Source organism: Vanellus vanellus, assembly GCF_965231255.1.
Source record: "Vanellus vanellus genome assembly, chromosome: 2".
Lineage (NCBI taxonomy): Eukaryota > Metazoa > Chordata > Aves > Charadriiformes > Charadriidae > Vanellus > Vanellus vanellus.
The window spans coordinates 123,795,213-123,816,707 of record NC_138906.1 but is presented as its reverse complement, the minus strand read 5'-3'; the positions used below and the strand labels follow the sequence as shown (position 1 = coordinate 123,816,707).

The following is a 21,495-nucleotide window of genomic DNA, read 5'->3' as shown; positions in this document are numbered from 1 at the left end:
CTGCTTCCCAGAATTCCCACATTGGAAAGGACCCTGCGTCCAGGCTGTGCTTTCTATGAGAGGCATGTACAAGGACATGGTTTTGACAGTCCTTTGTGCTTTACCCAGAGTATAAAATTTACTGTGTGTGACCAAGGTTGTACAGTTTGGGGCTTTTTTTGGTGTGTGTGTGTGTGTGTGTTTGGTTTTTTTTTGTTTGTTTTGTTTTTATTTTTGTGGGTTTTTTTGTGTTTTTTTTTTGTTGTTGTTGTTTTTGGTTTATCAGATGCATTTTAGGCATTCTGAGGAAAAGAAAAAAAGGAAGAGGAAAAAATGGTTGCATTTTCAGTAGTGTCCGGATTATTCAGCGTGACAGAGGTGTAGCTATACCATGCCCTCTGGTGGCTGGCAGGGCACTAAGGGATAGGGAACGACTTGTGCACTGGAAGGAGCACCGCAAGTCCAGGAGAGATGGATGTTGGCTCGCCCAGATGTGACAGGTTAGGCCTGCGTTGACGTTAAGTGCCAGCATGGGGTGGTCCATTGAACATGCTCCTTCTGTGCTACCCACATCGCTGCTTTCATTCCTGTCACTAAGGCATGTGACAGCCCGTTCAGCGAGTACACTGATGGCTTCCCTTGTGCTTGGGAAGCCATGGATGAAGGTTTAATTCAAACTGTTCAACATATTAGCCAGGTTTGTGGTAGGGAAGCATGTCAATGCCATCAAATCTGCAGAAGCAAGCATCCTTTCTCATACTCTACCAAAAACAGCTGGAAAGCAAGGTTTGATGGACTATTCCATTAGCATTAGAAAGAAGTACTGCTTCTGCCTCATGTGGTACACTTGCATGAATGGATCTGTGAGCAGAGAATTGAGTACTTCTTCCATCATTGTCGCAAGCAGAGTAGGCATAAGTAAGAGCCAACAGATTTCTTTAAAAACATTGTCTCTTCCACACTATCCACAATGCCATTAATAGGGCAACTTTTGCATCTTAATTATAGTTAAATATGGGTTTAAAATATTCAAGAAATGATCTTGGTTGACTCTATATTACAAAGTTGTCACAGTGCTTAGTAAAGCTCTTAAAAACAGACACCAAACTTAAATATTAAAAAACCAGAATCCTTCCGCTCAGGATCACGCTGATCCAGAAAGCACTGCTGTTTTACCACAGGTTTGAATCTCAGCTCAGCAATAGTGATTGAGGTTGTTATCATTGGATAACCTGCGTGCACTGGATATGGATGTATAAAGTTTTCAGAAGCTTGCAGCAAATTGCAGGACCCCACTGTGACTGCAGAAAAAGTATCGGTCTGACCTACGCCAAGGGCCGAGCAGCCAGGAAGATTAAATTATTCTCTCCCTTAGAGAGGCTGCAGCAAGTGTGTCTTGCTCAGGCAGATCCATTTGTATCAGAGAGCCCACTCTCTGGCATGCTCAGTTAAATGCCTTTGTGGCTAGTTAAAAAGCAAAGGGTTGTAGTTGGCCTCTGTTTCTTTTTACAAGTTAGTTTCCCAGGACCCTGAGAGGAGCCATTAAACTGTAACTGGCTGTCCTTAACCATCTGATGGCATTTAGTAGTCACTAGTGGTCCATCTAAGAATGAACCTGTAGCTGCTCCATCAATACTTGGCAGCGGTTTTGCATGTCGTTTTGTGCTCTTACTGTTCTGTACACAACAGGAGTTCAGCTGCTGGGCCGTCACTTCTCTGAGAACAGCTGGGCTTTAGCTAGTACCTTCTGTAGTGGAAGAAATCCAAATGAGATGCAGAAGAGTGGAGTTTTTCAGATATTTTTCCTGCAATTTCGGGGGGGGGGGGGGGGGGAGTGGGGGGAGAAAAAAAGCCCACGTATAACCTAAGGATGAACTCTGCAAAAGCACCTCCTCATAGGAAGCTGTGGTATCACCAGGTGACACTCACTCGCTGAAAATAATGGAATTTTTATCAGGTGCCAGAACACACAAAGATATACATAAAAGTGCAGCAATACCAGTGTTTAGATTAGATGTTTCAGGAAAACCTCCAAAGAGAGGGCTTTACATATGTCCCTGGGAACTGTCTAGCACACTGTGAACACCTGTAGGAAGGCCAAGCCTTGGCCTGCTAAGCAGTGACCTCGGAGGACTCCCCTGTGAAGCGGAGAAAGTTTTGCATGGTATTTTATGGGATTTTTTCAGCCAGCCAGCAAACAGAAACCCACAGTTTTCACAGGCAGTGAATGCAATTCCATCCTGCAGCTCTAAAACACACACCGAGCTGAACACCAACCAAACGAAGGCGGCCATTTTCCCATTTCCAGAGTATCTTGTCCTGGCTTCTAGGCAGAAATGCTTTTTCTCTCCTAGCGTGATAGTAGCCAGACCTTTCTAAAATTATGTGCCTGTGTGCTCAGCTGGAACTAATTACTTCTGCTCTCAGCAAGGCTCCTGTGAATGACAGTCCCAAAGTTCTCTTGGGATTTAACCACAATTGTCCCATAGCTTTATCTGGCTAACTAGGGTCTCTTCAAAGGGCAGCACTGGGCTGAGAGCTATCATTTATTTTCACCCCTCTAGGGTATCTTGAATGTCTAGCGTTCCCTGTCACTGTGCTATCAGGTTGGGAACAATATAAAATATTTACAATAAGCATTTTAAAACTGTCAATTCCCCACATAAAGTCTAATACCACAAATGATGCTGTAGACTTCATAAGAAGATTTTCACTGACAGGTAAACATCAGTAATTCAGGGAGCAGCATTACTAATTGATGATGGTTTCTGTCTCACATTGAAATTAAATGACCTGTAATAGGTGCCTGTTCTGAATGAAGCATTTCCCATTCTTGGGACATTCATACTTGCTCTTTCTGAGGTGGACTTTGCAATGTCTAATAAAATTTGAGTTCAGGCTGCAACCCTCTCTTCACTGGAGACATTTATATGTCTGTTTTGCTCTACATGATTGTTCATTTCCATGCATCATACAGGAAATGTCTTTCGATCTATTTGTTCAGAATTGACCAGAGGGCCCAGAAGTTATGGTGGGATGCAGAGAAACAGGCAAAGCTTTATCACATCAGCTTCATTCTTTAGGAAGCCAGGTTGGAAAAATAACTTCTGGATGCACAGAAAGATTCCTGCTCCTCCTCCTCCTCAGTATTAATTGTAACCCCAAGAACAGGCTTTGTGGTTAAATGACCACTAATGGATGGAGGGGTTATGTTGTACTTCATCAGCGTATGGCACATGGGGCAGAGGGTTCTGTAATCCAGATGTGGTGGCACACTGGAGTCCGCTGTATCTGGTGAAGAGTGCCCAGATCTGGCTACTGAAGCTTGTGTCAAAGCTGGGACAAATTTTCAAAGTACAGGTTTGAACATGAAATGTGAATGGAGCACTAACATCTGTCAGAGATCTGAAACTTGGACTTTCTTTTCGAGATGGGGCCAAAGCATTCGGAATTTTTTCCTATGATGTGTGTTGGATTGGGTTCTGTGCTGACTTTTGTAGAGTGTGTGTTCCTTGAGGTTCACTCCTTCTCTGAGCTACTAAAGTATATAAAACAGGGAATAAATACATAAATGAAAACATAATAGCAGAAAAAAATCTAATGATGAGACCAAGCTGCAACTTTTGAAATGTACCAAGTATTTGAATTCTGTCATAGTGGGAAAGAACAGTTAAACATCTAAAACAGTGCCTTGTCCTTAAACTGTGTCCTGTATCCTATGTATCAAAGGAGGACAAAGAAGTCCATGTGGCGCATAATTATACAACAGTCTGCCCTTTTTTCAGTGTCACAAAATGTTTAGAAGGCCATGGTGAAACAGCCACGGTCTGACACTCACATTTCTTTGGTTAAGAATGGATTTTATTTTTTTTTGTCCCTATCTGTGTTAAAGTAGAAAAGTACCCATAATTTTATGTTTGAGTATCTCTGGAAGTCCTTAAGACTAATCCGTAGCAGGACATTTATGTCCTATAAATCCATGCGGCATATCTGCACCACAGCAGGCAGGCAGATTTCTTTTGGCTGGAGCAATCTGAACGTGGTCCTCAACCTTTGCTCCAGGGAGCTGCTGCTGCGTGAGCAGCCCGCTCTCTCATACTGGTCTTGGAAAACTTGTGATCCTGTGAGCCTCCGTAGCAAGATATCAGGGTCTTTTTACAGCAAAGCAAAACAGCAATCACAAAGTCAACTCAAGTGCATTTCTGACAGTGGAAGGAATTTTTCTTATTTGCATATATTACTTATAAATTGTTTCTGCCTCATAAGTCATTCTGTAGTGCTTTCCTATAGTTCCCATTGCAAAGTGGCTGATGGTTCTGCCTTGCTGATGGGCAGTGGAAAGATGAAACATTAAGTGATGTTTTCAAAATGTTATCACTCCTACAGGCCTTGACTAGCTTTGTTTGAAAAGGGTGGGTAATGTGAGTTGGCTTCTACATGTCTGTCAACCATTTAACATTTATTAAAGCATTGTTGTGACAGATTGTATGAGACTTCGTTGGAGTAAAGGGTGTGAAATACTCACCTGTCACTAGAGATATATATAAGAAGCCAATGAGTTCATGTTTGGAGTAAGTCGTCTGAACCAGTCAGAACAGTAACCCAGAAAACCAGAGCACTGAAGGCCAGAGGTAGAGCAGTGTCACGGGATGCTAATCGCAAGTGGGCCTGAGTTCAGTGGTGTTATCTGTAAGGAGTCATTTCATGGGCAGTGGGAGCCCCAGCAGAAAGTCTAACAAGGGAGCTCACCTGGCGGAGTCCTTCTGGGAGCCAGCCTGGGCTAGTCAAATAAAGGCACCTTTTCTCTGATTCTTGCTGTGCCCAGAAGAAGAGAATGATGAGGACATGCTGTGTGAACAGGACTACATGAAAGAAGCATCTACATCCATAAACTAATTTCACAGTCTACAATAAATCCCTCCAAATGCTAATTGTTAGCCTACAGCTCAGTTCAAGGGAGATAAATGCAGTGTGTACTTCCTTAGACACTGAAAATAAGCTATAAAGTCAACAAGCCTGATAAATGCATCCCTTTACCATCTTTGTACTCAAGAAGTATCTTAGATGCTAAACACCCAAAATGTACATCAACTTTGTGTGTGAAGACAGTGCTCATGTTTACACTGTGCTCTTAATCCCTGTTTCATACTGTGTAGATCTGTTTGGGTGTATTTTTCTTCCATCCTTAAATTGCTTAATGTATTCAGACTTTACAGGCTCAACTAAATCTGAAAATTATATACTAATTTTCTAAAGTTTTTTTCATTACTAAGGGGTTCTAAGTTTGCCATTTTATATAATAATAAAACATAATTTATAGTTAATGGACAGCTCAGTAGGCAATTATCTGTTTGCACAACCAATTAAAAGAGTTGTCTTCTCAAGGCATGCCTGAGAAAATCACACTCTTCTATAAAAAGCTGCTGTTCCAGTTACAAGTGCTTCTGCATGCTCACCTTTAGATGAAGCCTGCTTTCAGGCATTAATCAGTGTGCTAAACATTGACTGCGTTAAGATATTTTCATGTATCTAGCTGCTCTAAATGTGGAATAAATTTGGGAAAAAAACCCAACATGGAAAAAGTATTTAAAGATTTTTCCAAGCTAATATTGAGGCCTAAATATGTTTAATCCTAATTTTCTCATCTAGTGGCAAAGAAAGGTAAAAGATGTATTTGACATCCCATTTCTTCAAAGCAAGCATTGACTATGATGAACTATTAAGCTAGAGCTGGAAAGGCCAAGCAGTACACTGAAGAAGGCCATGTGGAGGTGTGGACAATTGAAGAATGAGAGGAGGGTGATCATATTTCATTGGTAGGCTGAAATGCAACTACAACTGCCTACTGTTAGAGAGTTGATTTTTACAGAGCTCGTCTTCTGCCGTATGCCCAGGAGAAGGTCTGCACAGACCCCCCTCACTGCCTCCCAAGTGGGAGGATGTTTCGCTGCTCCTGGGGAGTCTTGTTTCGGGGGAAGCACAGGGGGACGGAAGGGTACTTTCCTGACCATATTCCTACAGTTTCCAGTGCTGCGTTCACCTAAAATTGAATCCCTGTATTGCACTGTCTTATTTTTTAACTTTTAACTGTCAGGAAGAGTTTATTCTTAACAGGTAACATTTCAATGCTTTTCTTAGGACAGTGCACTTGCCAGGAACTTACCATCAAATGTGATTTATGGTAGCAAAGGTGGGGAGAAGATAAACAGCCAAGATAAACATTGTTCTTCCTCTGAAGCAGTATAATTCATTAAAAAATAGTAGTTTAGGTGTCTTAGCTACCTACTTGGAATTGCTTCTTTATTTAGCGGTGTTTACAGTCTGTGAAGTTTGATGTACTGAGGAACCTGGCTACCTGCAATAGGCTTTTTAGCTCTGTCTGCACACCAGCGTGGGGCTCTTCTGTTGGTTACTGAAATAGCGTTTTCCAGAACTGACAGTAGCATCAGCAGTTCTTTTCTGGCCGTAACCTCTCTTTCTCTACAACAAGCAAGTCTGCATTTTGCAGAAATGCCTAAATTAACTCAGGTACAGCAGCCACACTAAGTAACTGCAGTGTGTCACAGAAACATAACCTGGCTGTCTGCAGGTCTTCAGTAGTCTTTAGGGCGCAATTTACAATGCCCTCATGTAAACAAAACTAAGTACATTACTGTTAGTCTAGACTAACACAGGGGACAAATCTACTGTGGTATCCATCACTTGCTAGCTTTTTATTTTTAAAAAATAATCATTCAGCAATGTGACACAAGTAACATCATAGTGTTTTGGAACTGAATTTGAAGCACTGAATGAAATCTAAAGTTGTCACTCGAAGTGATTGGAATTATCCTTTTGATCCCTTTTACACACATGTATATATAAAAATATATATGCCTGTATGTGTATGTATCTGTATGTTTATATGTGTATGTGTGTATATATTTGGAAAAGAAGATGTACCTTCATTTCTGACATGTCTCTAATCCTGAATTCTTGAATTTATTGCTTTTTGTTTGTTTGTTTGTTTTTTAATATAGACAAAATAATTCCTGATAAAGAGCTTTGCAAATGCCTATTTCTCTGAAAAGGGAGTCAGGATAGTGCAAGGCAGAGGACTGACCATAGGATTGTACCTAAATCCGAGGATTTGGGCTTGATACCTTCAGCCTAGCGTGACACAAGAATTCCTCGTGCGTATCTGCGCCACCCATCTGTGCTTTAGTATTTCTGCCTTTAAGACTGGCCTGTGTTCTTACAGTTGGGTCTCAGAATTTAAATCAGCTGGAAAATGGGGGGAAATATTAAAGGAGAAATTAAAAACCACTGGAACGGCAGTCATACTTCTAAAAAACACTTGATGAGTTCTATTTTCTGCAACGCGTCAAAAATGTCTGGTACACTAAACTGGTTTTCTTGATGATTTTAAAATAAAATCTGTGCTTTTAGGACATAAATAAACAAATAAAGAAAGAAAGAAAAGCTCCATCATCATCACTTGGGCAGTGCCTGGGTGGCTGAGCGCCAGAGAGGAGAGGCAGCAGTGGCTTTGCTTTCCAGGCTGCACCTTTTGTTCCCCGGACCAGCAGGGAATGGCAGCTATGCGGAAGCAGTTTAGCTCCTGGGCACAAAGGGATCCTTAATGCCAATTAAAAAGCAGACTTAATGAGTACCAAAAGCAGCCCCCAAGCCAGGCCTCCTTAGCTAAAAAAAGATGGGAAAGCAACATATTGTAGGAAATGATGGAATTTTGAAAATCCCAGAAGAAACAGGGGAACACCCTTTGCCTTCCCTACCGCATCCTCAGCTCTCGCGCTGCTGAAGCTGTGTAAAAAGCTGTATAAAGATACAGATGAGTCACTGGTGTAACTGCCCCATTCGGAAGGTGGCTTTTAGCTAGCTGGGGGATTGTTTGTGGTCAGTGTGTTATTTCTAACTAAAATGGCACTTCATAAAAATAACAAATTGTTGGCAGCCATTGCTCTTTGAATTCTATTTCTAGTTCTAGTCTCTATTTCTGTTCCTCTCGGTTGCTTTTCTCCTAACAAATCAACCTTCAGGATTGCAGCAGGAAATTTAGATTTAACCTCAAGAGTCAATGTTTTGTCTCATGTCTGCTCTAATGTGATACAGATGTTGGAACTGCTGTACGTAACTCAAGATTTTATTGAACTAGCCCTCCCTGCCTAATAGAAAACATAGCTAACCGGAGCGCACATTAAACACAGATCATTCTGAAGGCACTAAGCTTGTGAATTTTAGAAATATATTTACAGAATAGTTGGGCTATTACTTCAATTGCACATCCTTCTGCTGTTTGATACAGATCTTCTGTTACGGTAAAGAAGCAGAGCCCTTTATCTTGTTTGTTTTAGAAAGCAAAACCAAGGAGTAAACATGTAAAAATGCAATACCTGAAATTATTTGCAAGCTGAATATTCTTTTTTTCCCAGTTCTTTGTTTCCTCCTCTTTAAAAGATAATCAGAAAGACAGAAGAAATAGATTATCCACTGCGTTCCTTTTTCCTTCTGTTTTCTAACAATCCTGATCTCCCTATTTCTGCTTTTTTAGTTTTCATTCTCTTGAGTTGCCACTCTGGCCAGAGCACGCTAAACACTTGAGTATGTCTTTGATGAGGACTGAAGGGTAAACACTGAAATTTCTTGAGAGTCTGCTGTGCCACATTAGTCCCAGTACAAAGTAATCTGAAATAAGTTCTTTCCTCTGCTCATTCTTATTTTTCCCCATTTCTAATAATGAGATTAAATTTTGCTACTCTTCTGTACAAACAGTACAGTGTGTTTTGTAAATGAGATGTTTTTTTGAAGGTAAAACCAGAAGGTTTACAACATCAAAGTGCTTTTCTTGCCCATAACAAAACAGGAATTATGTATGAATTTAGTGCATCAAAACTAATCCTCGTGCCTTATAATATAAAAGCTGGGCAGAAATATTCTGCCCAGAGCAATCTGCAAGCAGCAAACAGACCAGGGAAAAAAAAGCCCTTGATGCACAGAAAGCTGGGAAAAAACCCAAACCAAACCCAAAGAGCTCTGCAGGGAAATGCATGGCAAATGGGTGTCGCAGATTAAAAAATGATTATATATATTTTCACCAGTTAGGCTCACTAATACTCTTGCTTTTTTGTTTAAACTTTGAACTGCCACTTCTTGCTGGAGGTCTTCTTTGACCCTTGGGTGGGCCAACGTATTTGGGATGTGGGTGTTAGATGGGGTACAACTGAGCCTTCAGGCAGCTGGTAATGCCAGCAGCAATGCAGACAGAAGCATTAGCAAAGGCGAATTCCTTGTCCTTTGTGGGTTAAAGCTGAGCTCCAGAAAGGTCACAGCTGTATTTAAAAAAAAACAAAAAAAACACAGTAAAACCCCTCACTCATTCAAATGAGGGCCATAGAATGAAAATGAATTCATTTCAGCTGTTGTATCAGCAAAGCAGATCATTAGTTGGACCTTAGTATACTGAACTATAAACCTGTTATTTACCCAGCCATGGGGGCAGCGCTGGTTGAGTTTAATTGACTTTATATATTCCATTGCAAAGCTTTTGGTGTCAGACTTGGGTTTTTTCTACGTGAACAGAGAGCAGCTCATGCAAAATGGGGCCGTGATCTTTCCTGGGTCCAGCAGAGGAACCTGTATGGCAAATAACACATCCTACCTACTAACTACATTATCCTTTTTAAAAATCTTCCTGCTCTTCTCACTCATTGCACAAGAAAGTCTGTAACAGCAACTATTTCTAGCAGCTAACATTTCAAAGAATAAGGAAGGTTTTATTATTGCCTAAAGCCTCCCAACTCCGTTCGTATCCTGTAATGAGTAGAGGAATATCAAGTCATTTTTAAAATAGCACACCAGCTCTGTTATATGAGAAAACTCTGAGGTCATCAATGTAGCAGGACTGTAAATCATTACATATGAATCTTTTTCTCTTCCAGGCTTCAGTTTATTTCTTTCATTTCCACAAACACTGTACAACATTCACAGGTAAGTTAATTAATGTTAAATGAGTTCTATCCCCTCCCATTTAATTGTGTATATTTAACGGTTTCCTCACTTGAGATATAAATGTAATGCTTGAAGTCGCCTAGCTTCTTTCAGCCAGATGCTCTCCTGATAATGTAGTAAAAGGTTTTCCTGGTCAGTTTTGAGAATCTGACTGATTTCTTTTCCATGGTTACAACTGCTCTCCTTTTCCGTTCCCTTGCCTTTCTCCAGGCAGTCTCACACTGGTCCTGCATAGCAAATTAATGAAAGCTCTGTAGTTATAAACACTGCATTTTATTTGCAGTTGAATGTGATTTGTAACTTCTACCTGCGCGAGGTAAAATTCCGTAGCTGATCATCCCGCACGCCATGAAGTACTTCATTGTCTTCCAGATCCTTCTGTAAAACTCTCCTCTCTATGATGAAGTCTGCAGATAATTGCCATCAGATACAGGCTAGGCAGGTGCCAAGCTGTGATTACATCTAAGAGTTGGCTTACTCCACCTAGGAATTTTGTACACGGTTAGTTTATACTCTGACGGCCTATTTTTATGAATGCTGCCTGCCTTCCCCTACTATTTCCTAGCTCATTTCACTCTTCTGTCACATCAGGTCTCTCAGATCCTAAGTGTCCTGGAGGAGGGATTGTCACTGCCTGTCTTCAGGAATTAGTGGAAATTAGTATTAACATTTAAATTTTGGAGATACTATAAGACAATAACTCATCGCTCCCGCACAGCCCTTTTCATGTCACAGTACTCAGCATAGTTAATAAAAGCATGAATAGCCCTGAGTTTGGGGCAGGAAGAGCAGAGGGGCAGGAAGTGTGGGGCAGGAAAGGCTGAGGAGTCACAGAATCATAGAATAATTTAGGTTGGAAAAGACATTTATGATCATTGAGTCCAACCGTAAACCTAACACTACCATGTCTACCACTAAACCATGTCCCTCAGCAGTACATCTACCCATCTTTTAAATACCTCTGGGGATGGTGACTCCACCACTTCCCCGTGTAGCCTTTTCCAATGCTTGATAACCCTTTCAGTGAAGAAACTTTTCCTAATATCCACCCTAAACCTCCCCTGGCGCAGCTTGAGGCTTTTTCCTCTTGTCCTATCACTTCTTGCAAAGAAATGAACATTTCCTTACTACAATTCATGTACTCTGGAAAAGCAGACCCATGGAAAGGCTGGGCTTTGGGGCAGGGTGAGGGGAGCAGCAGCAGGAGAGGGCTGGGGACCAGTGGTGCAAGGGACTCTGGTTCGGGGAAGACTGGGAGAAGGAGGACAGCGCCTTGGGCACGTCAGTTCCTGGCAGTAGCATCATTGGCCCCAATGAACGTTTAGGTTTTTGCTTTCTTTTCTCTCACGTCAGGACTTCTGTTTAGTGTTTCCCTTTTCAAGTCACCATTTGATATAGTTTCTCTCAAGCCTTCCGGTGGGTTTATCGTTCCTCTGAACAGAAGAGCACAGTAGTTCTAAACATCCTGTCAGGGTTGCTTGAAGGATGCACACACAAGCTATTTGGTGATAAGGAATTTGAGTTTTCCAATAGTCTCCTCTCTTTCTTTATCCTGCTGCCTGTTCTCAGTTGTTATTTTATCAGGAGAAAATTATTTTTTGGAATGAGAAAGGTATTTATTGGATTTTTGTCTAGCTGTTTCTTTAAAAATAAATGTTCAGAGATTTAAACCAGGACATTTCCCACTCCACTTCAAACATAGAATTGCTCTTCTGAACTATTGGTACCAAGAAATGGTTTAATGATAGTGAATTTAGTAAATTAAACCTCCCACTCCTTTTATAACCTCTCAATTAGCTTTGTCCAAGTAAGAAAGATGCAAGATAGATGCAAAAGCTTTTGATCTTACAGTTACATTTTTCCTAGCTGACAGAAAATAGTCATTTACTACCTTTAATAGTACAACCTTTAAAAGACAGCTTAAAATATCCAAGAAAACACAATACATCATTAATTTTCCTGTTCTCTAATTAGCACAAAAAGTCCCCCTGTTAGGCTGTACTTTGGAAACGGTGCAGGACTGTCTAGCAGCATCACCTCTAAACCTAACCAACAGCAATGCCTGCCAGCCATGTGTTGCCACTGAAAACATGGGCTGTATTGGCTGAAGTAATTTCATGCCTCGTGTCAGAAGTCTCATCCTCTAAAAAATATATATTTTGAATTCACCGCAAGCCTGCGTGCTGTGCAGTTGGATGACAACTACAACAACAGAGCTACTGCAGCTTGCTCTGTGTGTAATGACGAGCTGGTGAAGTTGACCAGAAGCTATGTGAATAAAACTATGTAATTTTATCCCAGAAACAAATGTTACTTGGGTAGCCTACAATTGCTCATAAAATGTCTGGGTATCTAGCACATTTGCACAGGTAGTTGTGTTCCAAGATGAATTCTCGGGCTGTGTTTAGGCCGGAGTTTGAAGTTACTGTGCAGAAATAGAATGGATACATTTTCTTACTCTATAAAATTGTTGTATTTATTTACAGAGCACATTTAAAGAAAACACTGAAGAATGATTCTTTGTATGAAGGACTTCTACCTCTTGTGTCACCTCTGTTGCTGTTCATTCTTCTTACAGTCTGGGTGGTTTTATCTCCAGGCAACATATTAGCAAAGCAACCACGATTGTTTTTATGGATGGTTGGGGTTGCTTTCTCAAACGTTATTGTAAGTATGTTTGTGGTGGTGGTATTATTTAGCGATAGCTTTCTGTTTTTATGTGAATATACAGAAGGGAACAGAAACTGTAGTTAAAACAGCAGAATCACACTGCTCCTCTACCTCTGTGTAACCCTTTTGTGTATAGAAATACACCACAGCACTTGTCTGGACACTTACAGTACCGCAATACCTACTCTACTACAGAATCACATTTTTATGAGGGTCCTTTTTTTTTTTTTTTTTTTTTTTCCGGGGAGTTTTTGAACAGCCCTGGGGAGACCTTACTTCCAGAAAGATAACAGATATTCCCCAACGCATAGGCAGGACTGGGGGCATATCTAAAGTAAAAGAAAGCTCAACACAAGCATCTATTTACCAGCAAGAGTAGGGGGGCTGTAGCCTTTACTTGCTGTTGAGCCCATTAGTGTGGTACATGCATTCCTGTATCCTACAGCTCAGCCAATCCCACATTTTCCTATCCCTGTTCGGAATAAGCATTTTTTAGGAAAAGACATAAAGAGGAGCAGGGGCCTTGCGATGTCTCCCTGCCCACAGATTAGCTTCTCCTCTACCACATCATTATGATGAATTTACCCCTTTTAATGCCTGTGAGGCAACATAAACCTCGGTGAAGTAATAACAAGGGCAGCCAGACGGTAACACTGAGCACTGCAGCTAACCCAGGGCTTTCTTCTCTGGAGGAGGCCCTCTGCCTCTCTTTTTGCCAGGAGAGAGGCGGGGGAACTGCAGCCAAGTAGAGAGGCATTCCTCCAGTTAATGATAAAATACCCTAAAAGACAGCGACTAGTGTCATTTTAGGAAGATAGTCTCCAACGCCATCTAAAATTGCGTCACTGAGCAATGCTACATCCAGTTTAAAAAGTGGAAGTATTGAAGTGCCTTGCATTATGAGAGAGATCTTGGAAAATGCAGGATTTTAAAAGAGAAAGCATAACCCCGCTAGAAATTTGGATTCGGGAATGGAAAAGAAATCATAATTGTGATGTTTGTTAGATGTATCCTATCAATGTCTGTTTCTGAGGGTCACAAATCAAACAGTTCCACTGTAAGGACTTAATTTCACAAAAGTTACGTTCTTTTCAGATGTATAATTTTTGCTGTGTGCCTTTTTCATTAGCTAATCTACCCCTTATTCTTAAGAGAACAGTTTAGATTCCTAAATGAGGAATACAATTATTTCATACCAGTGGGGAAAGTTGCTTTCAGAGTTTGGCAGACGGCAGGTTCTGCACATACGTCTTAACCAACTGAGAGCAATTGTGGCAGGACGCTTGCAGAAGAAAAATAGTATGGCAAACCAGAAGTTTCTAGACTGCAGTTTATCAGGCATGGAGTGCAATGCGTATTCTTCAGGCCTTGTTTGTTCTTTTACCAAACATCTACTGCAGCGTTAGAGGCCCGCATGAATTAAAAATGTATGCACATTAGTTGAAATTTTTAACATTTTAAAAGCAAGCATTAAAAATGTATGAGTGTTAGTTGGAATTTATAACATTTTAAAAGTGAAAAACAAGCCTGTATTTCCCTTCACCTTCTCTGGTCCCTTATACACACGCATTTCCTCCAGCATCAGGGCAAGGCTTCTCAGGGCAATGCTTTTCTTCTCTGTGATAGTCTGACATGCTGGGTTTCCATTATCTGTTCTGTAAACCACAAACTGCAGCCCACATTTCTCTACCTGCCAGTATCTTGAACTTCTCATGCCTTTGACAACACATTTAGTTGCTCAGCAGATCCCTTGGACTAGCCGCCTGGTCTCTGACCTGGCCTCGTGCCCATTCAATGACAGGATGAGTAGGGAAGGCGATGGCCTCCTGGGACCAGACAGAAAGACAGGCCATTTCCAGCATTTTTGGCTAAACTAAGTAAAAAAGGCCTCTAAGGCCTAAAAAAGAAAAGTTGCTTGCTTAGCTGTGAGAGGAGGATTTCTCCTCAACCCCCACAGCTGGCAGCGGGACCACCTGTCTTGCCAAGAAGCTCAGACCTTGCTTTCTGGGTAGTTACCTTGCTTGTAGGGTAACTCTCAGAAATATCCAGTTCAGAGCAAATCACCATGGAGCACAACCATCACAAGTCCGACTTAGGAAGCCCTCAGAGACACATATTTGAGTGGAGGGTCCAGGTCTGGCAGAGGGGACCTTCATCCATCACCACTGTGGGATCGCAGTATCCGACATGGTGGCTGGCTGACGAGCAGGGGCAGCTCAGACTCAGGAGATGCTTCATGAGGAACCTCCCAGGGGAGATAGTAAGAGAGAAGACACTAAGGACCTGTCCTGGGGGACAAACCACAGCTGCTAGAGGTTTAAATTCAGGAGGGCTAGAGTAGCATTGCAAGGTGTGGGCGAGGGGGAGGGAGAAGCACAGGGCATAATCCCTTCTCTTTCCAGTCTGCCTCTCCAGACTCCAGCGCTTTCACCTCCTAAAGATGTTTTTGCCTTGCTTATAGCGTGAGTCAGTGCTTCAGGACGAGGGGGAATGAGGAATTGAGGGAGGAGCGCAGAGCATAGTCCATTTTGCAGTCCTGTGGAACACTGGAGGTGAATTGCTCCAGATGTTAATAAGCAATCTTTATGAAAAATCAAGTACCGTATTTAACGTGGTGTAATAATGGTTTAAAACAATGTGAAAGCCAACCTCTGGACAGGTGCAATTATTCAGCCAGAAATATTACAGCATATAGATTGCTTTAGCAATTTCTGATACCCTCTGGAATGATTCCCAAAGGACTCATAAAACTAGTGTTACTCAAAAAATTCATAATCAATACTGATAATGCATTATAAGCAAAAATATTTACATTAGGTACAAATGCTTACTTCTTGCATTATTGAAAGTTAATTATTTTTTCATGGTTTATTTTTGCGTTCTTCAGCTTCCATACCAGGCAGTAAAGCCGGTATTTTTTCCCTATGGTCAGACTCCTACTGCTGCTATCATAGGATTTCAGGCACTGCACAGGGAATGAAGGTTTCATTCTTCTACTGTTCTCAGGATACATAAAATCTATTTTTAACCACATTTAAATTTTGATAGAAACTTAAATCGAGAAAATATTTCAACTGTGCCTGAATTCCTTTTCTTATAAAGAGAATACTGTATATGAGACATTTCTTAAGGAGTATAAACCAGGTAAAACACTTTGGTGCACTTAACTGGTTTTAAAAATCTGAACTTCAACTCATTACATTTCAAGAACTCAGGAAAATTAAGCTAATTGCTTTCAGTTAAACAATGCACCACATATTCATTTTTTCTGCCGTTCTGCGTGGGATCCCTTTCCCTGGGCCCCCAGCTACATCTCCAGGGAGTCCACTGCCATAATCGAGCCAGGAAAATGGTGGTTTAGTACATGAAGGAGTGCTAGAAAAGAAAAACAGGATTTGGAAGTGGTGTACAGCACCTTGCCTGACTTCTATACAATGAACCAGAATATATTTCTGTCACACCATGTGATTAAACCACCAGTACGCTCTCCCAGTGATTAAGTGGTGGCACATTTGATTCAGGATCACAACTTCACGAGCCGTTGTGAAAGCATGAGGTGTCAAACACACTCCCCTTTTGCGAAGATGTGCTTCAGCTCGTAAAGTGGAGCGTGTCAAAACACCGTCTCCAGAAAAGAAGTGTGTAATTTAAATTACTTGTAATAAAGTCCTTTAAGACTCACAGACAATAAGGCAGAAAGGTGTATCTGTAGCAGCCATCTCACCAGGAACAAGCCTCATTTGGAACTCCAGCCTTGTTTTCCCTTCATCGAAAGCATCCTGCAGAACAAAATGGATGTACTTTTGCTTAGACCCCTGGGCTGACCCAGCACTTCTCACCTGGCGCCTTTTGCTCCGACAGTGCAAGGTGATCATCTGCCAGATGAGCAGTACCCGGCCGGAGCTTTTCCACTGGTTCCTCTTCCCACTGGCGCTGGTGGTCTACGCAGCCATCTCCGGGCTACTGGGCTGGACGGAAGAAGCTGTGCTGGCCGTGCTCACCGCCCTGGTCACGGCCGCCCACGTGCACTTCGGGGTCTGCGTGGTGAGTGGGCGCCTCCGAAGCAGCCACGGGAGGGGAGAGCTGCACTGGGGCGGGGAGTAGGATGGGGTCTGAGAACAGTTTCTACACTACCCAAGTTGGGGCAGTGCCTGGGAGGCTGAATGTTTAGTTATGGGGGTTTTTTTCTGTGTATTTTTTTATTTAGTCTAAATTTTTTTAAAAAAAGTTTACTGCAGGCAGTGCTTTTTTTGCACGTGCAGCAACTTCAGTGACTTGAATTATTCCAATGCAGCCGAGTGATATCATCTTCAAACCCATCACAATCAGAGTATGTATGGACTGTTTTTATATAGCAGTCAATCCATGTGGCATGAATTCTCCAACCCCTTTTACCTTTCTTCTTCCTGAGGTTACTTGACTGAAAAAATAGGAAGGTAAAATGAATAGAATTCATAAAATAAGATTAACTTTGCTTTCAATCTGCAAGAAAAATAGCTGTCCCAGTTTCTAATCTTGTCTTGGCCCTCTATTAACATTTCTCAAGCTGGAGACACGAATGGTTTTCCAGTTCATTCAGTCTTACCAGCGCATTTTTGTGTCTGCTAGATATCAGTTTTGTCATTTATTGTCATCTGAATTACTGCTTAAATTAATTTTATCTCAGTTAATGCTCTCTTTTCTAAAGAGCATTGTCAAATAATCCTCAGGAAAGTGTCTTAATGGGGGGTTGTTTTCAGATAAAACACCTCACATGGCTAAGATCTCATTTCACGGGGAAATGGTCAGCATTTTTTTATTTAAGATAGACCATTGGGATGTAAGGATATTTCTTCCTGCCTTTGAAAGAAGCTTTTTGCCAGCAGACACCAGCGTTGTAGTAGATTTTACCCCAGCGCCAATATGGGCCAGACAGCAGAGGTCAGAATGGAAGTATGTGGTCAAAATTCACAGTTGACCAAGGGGGCTCAGCTCCATCATGGTACGTCATCTGTGAATGTGGTACACAGCAACTTAACTTCCCATCAGTGGGCTGCAGGACCACAGCTCTCTTGCTTGAATACTTGTAGATGCCCAAGTACTAGTAGGTCCCCAAGTACATGAGGACTGTGGTTGGGTCCTCCCCTCTCTGAGCGGGAGAAGAGAGACGGTGAATTGTGAAGCACGTACAAAACTGGTTTCTTAATCTCCGTGATTTCTCTTTAGGGGAGGCAGCTGAGTGAGCACTTGAACATTTACATCTTTTCCCTGAAGAAACGCGTCCAGGAATGAACATCTGCCCTATGATCAGACTGTAACACTTGACGTGGAGATTCGCAACTCTTCTGATGTGATAAATAGTTGGAATTAATCTGATTTAAATAACCAAAGAATAGAATAGTCCAGATAGCCGAACCACTGCGACAATGAGCTATGCAGCAAGATGCTTCATCTCAAAGATCCCTGTCCAGCAGAGAAGTGTTTCCCAAGTTGTTCTGCTGCTAATATTTATTCTCTTCATTAATGCCGTGTTACCAGCCTCTCTGAGGCTTTTGTCTTCCTCCTTCTCACCACTGTGCCCAAAGGCCTGGATAAATCCATGCTGGGTTACATGACATTCTTGATGGTTTATAATCAGTACTGGTTTCACCCAGCCTAGTCACCAGTGAGACCCCGGCAATGCAAACCCTCCCTGCGCATCCTTCCCCCTCAGACATCTGGGCCTGCTTCATTTTCCATATTTATTTTCTGACAACTCATTCCTTCTGTACAACCTCCTGAAGGGCTTACGCACATTCAGTCTTTTCCTCACCTCAATTGAATGTGTGGAGAAAAGAGAATGAGCTCACAAAGCTATGGGCATAGCAAAGTGTTTTCAAAACCTATGATTTCAACTCCCCCCAGCATTAAGATGAGTCTCGGCTGACCTGTACGTGTCAGAAACGCAGGGTCTATACAGCAGAACTGGCCTTTACGCTTATTTTCTAGACGGTAACAAGCACGTTGTTGATATTTCAGTAGCAACAAGCAATATATCCTACAGAGGTAACCAGCTGAGAATTAATTTGGCCAACAAACCTTTGAAGATTGTCATATTTCACTGCAAAACTAGTCAAACCTCATCTATGAGCGCAGAAGGCTAAGCAAATCATTATTTTCCTGTGCACTTGAAACAAATTCTTGTGGTTTTAGATAATGACCAAAAAAAGAAAAAGAATTGAGACAAGAAAATCTTTTTCTAGACATTACACGTTTGCATGCAGATGTGAACTGCTCACTTCATCTATAATATATGTAGGTTTTCTGCGTGCCTTGGAGAAAGGAGTAGGAATTTGAGTTTCGTCCCTTTTCATATGCTGCCCTAGCCGGAGGGACTTTGTGGCCTTGAAGCACTAATGAAACAATCTGTCCGCTCTCCCCAAGGTAAGCTTTATATTACATTTCTTGCACAGAGGGACGTGATGGACTGCCTGGCATGTTTATTAACTAGTTAACTATCGTCTCACTTGCCAGAAACAGGGCAGAAGCGTAGTTGTTGAGCTGCTGAGCCTTAAGTTCACCCTTTTCAGTTCTTAGACCGTTTCTCTGGCTTTAACACTGGTCTGATCATTCTTTTTCACCAGTTAACGTACCCTTATATCAGCAACTCCTATTAATATTTTCAGCTGAGCATCGACCAGTCATATCGTCGTGAACAGCTGCAATTTAAGTTTGTAGAGCCTGTTACAGTAGTTGACCTACCACAACATCGATAGGGCAGATTTCCCCCGGCAGCCCTTACTGTTGGTACCAGGGGACAAGCCTGCGCATCTGCTTCCCCTCTTCACAAAGCAGAAGTACCATGCCAACTTGTAAAGTATCTCATGGTTTGAAAGTACATGCGTTCCACTTACTTACCCAACAATCACGCCAAAGGTCCCACCCCCCAAATGAACTTGACACTGCAGTCACAGTTCAAGCAGCTTGAGGCTCGAGTTAGGCAGAGGACACAGGCCATCCTGTCAATGCTGGTTTGGAGATTTTGCTGAGAGCCCTGCAGGGAAGGAAGTCTCCTGCACCCTCCGGCACCGCTGCGGTCCAGCTCCAGGGCAGCAGCTGGAGTGATGAGAAGGGTCTTCCAGCCTTCCTCCCTGCTGGCAGGGTGGCCATGCCCCTGCCCTACATGATGCCCAAGGAGCATGGGGTCTCCACGGAGATGCTCCCTAATCACCCAAGGACTCTCTGATGGCTGTTTATTTAAAAAAAAAAAGCACTCTCGCCTGTGTTTGAAGGGGAACGCAGAGTTTGATGTACATATGCACCCAGCAACCTCACTGATGAAGTTAAATATTACATCTGATACCAGATACACTGCCACAGAACTTTCACCTATTGCAACAGTTTGTATTTAACCCATCCATCAAAAGTATCTGGAGGGAGTCCCAATAAGAAAAGAATTAGAATAAAATGGATTGAATGAGGTTGTACTGGAGAAACTCTGTGGACAGGCTTCCCTTTTTCCTCTGTCTTGCACTTATTTATGAAACAGTTGGAAATAAGGGTCACAGAAGCGACACAATTTGATGCACTGTTATGGAGTATTTTGAAATATTTCATTAAATGAAGTTATAAAACTTGAACTGCCATAATCTGCCTGCACTTGTACCTTTCTAAAGGGAAATAGTGTCACTTTTAAAGGAAATAAAGCTCTGGCCAGCTTTTCACATTCTATATGAAGACATGGCAAATAACTTTCTTTTCCCTTTTCAAAGCAACTTGTCACCACAATCTCTATAAAGGCAAGCATAAAAACAGATCATGTGTTGCACAGTGTATATATCGAATTGTTAGCCATCTTAGATGGTAACTGGCTCAATGAATGGGAATAAAAATGCTTTTGTTCATAGAGTGGTATGATCACAGATTTATTTGTGAAGTCAGATAGTGGTATGAAGATGACCTAACAGTCTAACAACAATTATTTTTTTTTTGTCACAACATTGTAGCAGGAAAGTTTTCAACTATTTTAACTGGAAGATACATTACCACGTTTTTATGCTGTTGAGCATTCACACTAGCCCAAAGACATGCCTCCCCCTTAGTCTTACGAAAAGCAACTGAACTAGCACTGCTCTCCCTGCTTTGAGTGCCTGGGTTGGAAACGGACTCCTCTGGTCCCTGCTTCATCCTCCTCCCCTCTACCAGAAACCTTCCCTACGTGGGGCTGGGCAGTGGTTCAGCCTCAGCTCCAGAGATATGTGGAAGTTCATACTGACCTCTCGGTGGTGGCACACAACCGGGTAGCTTCAACCCACAGCAGAAAGAAGTCCTCAGACATAGTTCAAAGCCCTAGAGATTTAGCAGCAACTACTGCAGCAACACTGCTCATGCTGCAAAAGACCAGAGCTATGAGAATTACAATGAAGTTTCCCCTTTTTCTTCCAAAAAACTAGTATTTTAATCTGAAAAGTAGGTGGCTTTCAGGTACTGCGCTGAAGATTCATCCCTGCGTACGTGGCCATTGCAAGAAAAGGCCACTTGGAGCTTCAGTGCTCTCTTCACCTGGCTGCTGAGTTTCGGTCTCACTGTATCAAAACTGAGATACAACAAGAGATTTAATACTCTGAAATTGGAAAGCATTTACCATAAAGAAGAATGATCTGTTTACATGCAGATACATACATGCATTTTCTTTTTGATTTGTAGAAGGTGATAGAAGTTGCTGAGCTCTTGGGGAAACAGACACTACCTACTCCTACAGAGTAAGTGAGCTTTTTTTTTTTTAAAGCAGCTGCTGCCTCCTCCTGCTCCCATATGCAGTCACTAATGAAACAAAAATATGTATTTAAACCAGAAAAGTATTATTTTAGAATGTTTTGA

At 41.9% G+C, this 21,495-nt stretch overlaps 1 protein-coding gene across 1 annotated transcript in view; it reads left to right on the top strand.

The window, feature by feature from the left end:
- The window catches only part of LOC309686580 (ethanolaminephosphotransferase 1-like), a gene marked incomplete at both ends in the record, with an annotated part of 61,084 nt that extends 43,156 nt beyond the window's left edge, over positions 1–17,928 (top strand). Inside the window, 4 exons of the mRNA XM_082499303.1 lie at positions 9,918–9,966; positions 12,474–12,654; positions 16,519–16,701; positions 17,863–17,928. Of these exons, the coding sequence (XP_082355429.1) occupies positions 9,918–9,966; positions 12,474–12,654; positions 16,519–16,701; positions 17,863–17,928 (479 nt within the window). The remainder of the gene's footprint in view (positions 1–9,917; positions 9,967–12,473; positions 12,655–16,518; positions 16,702–17,862) is intronic.
- Between the last annotated feature and the right edge of the window lie 3,567 nt (positions 17,929–21,495).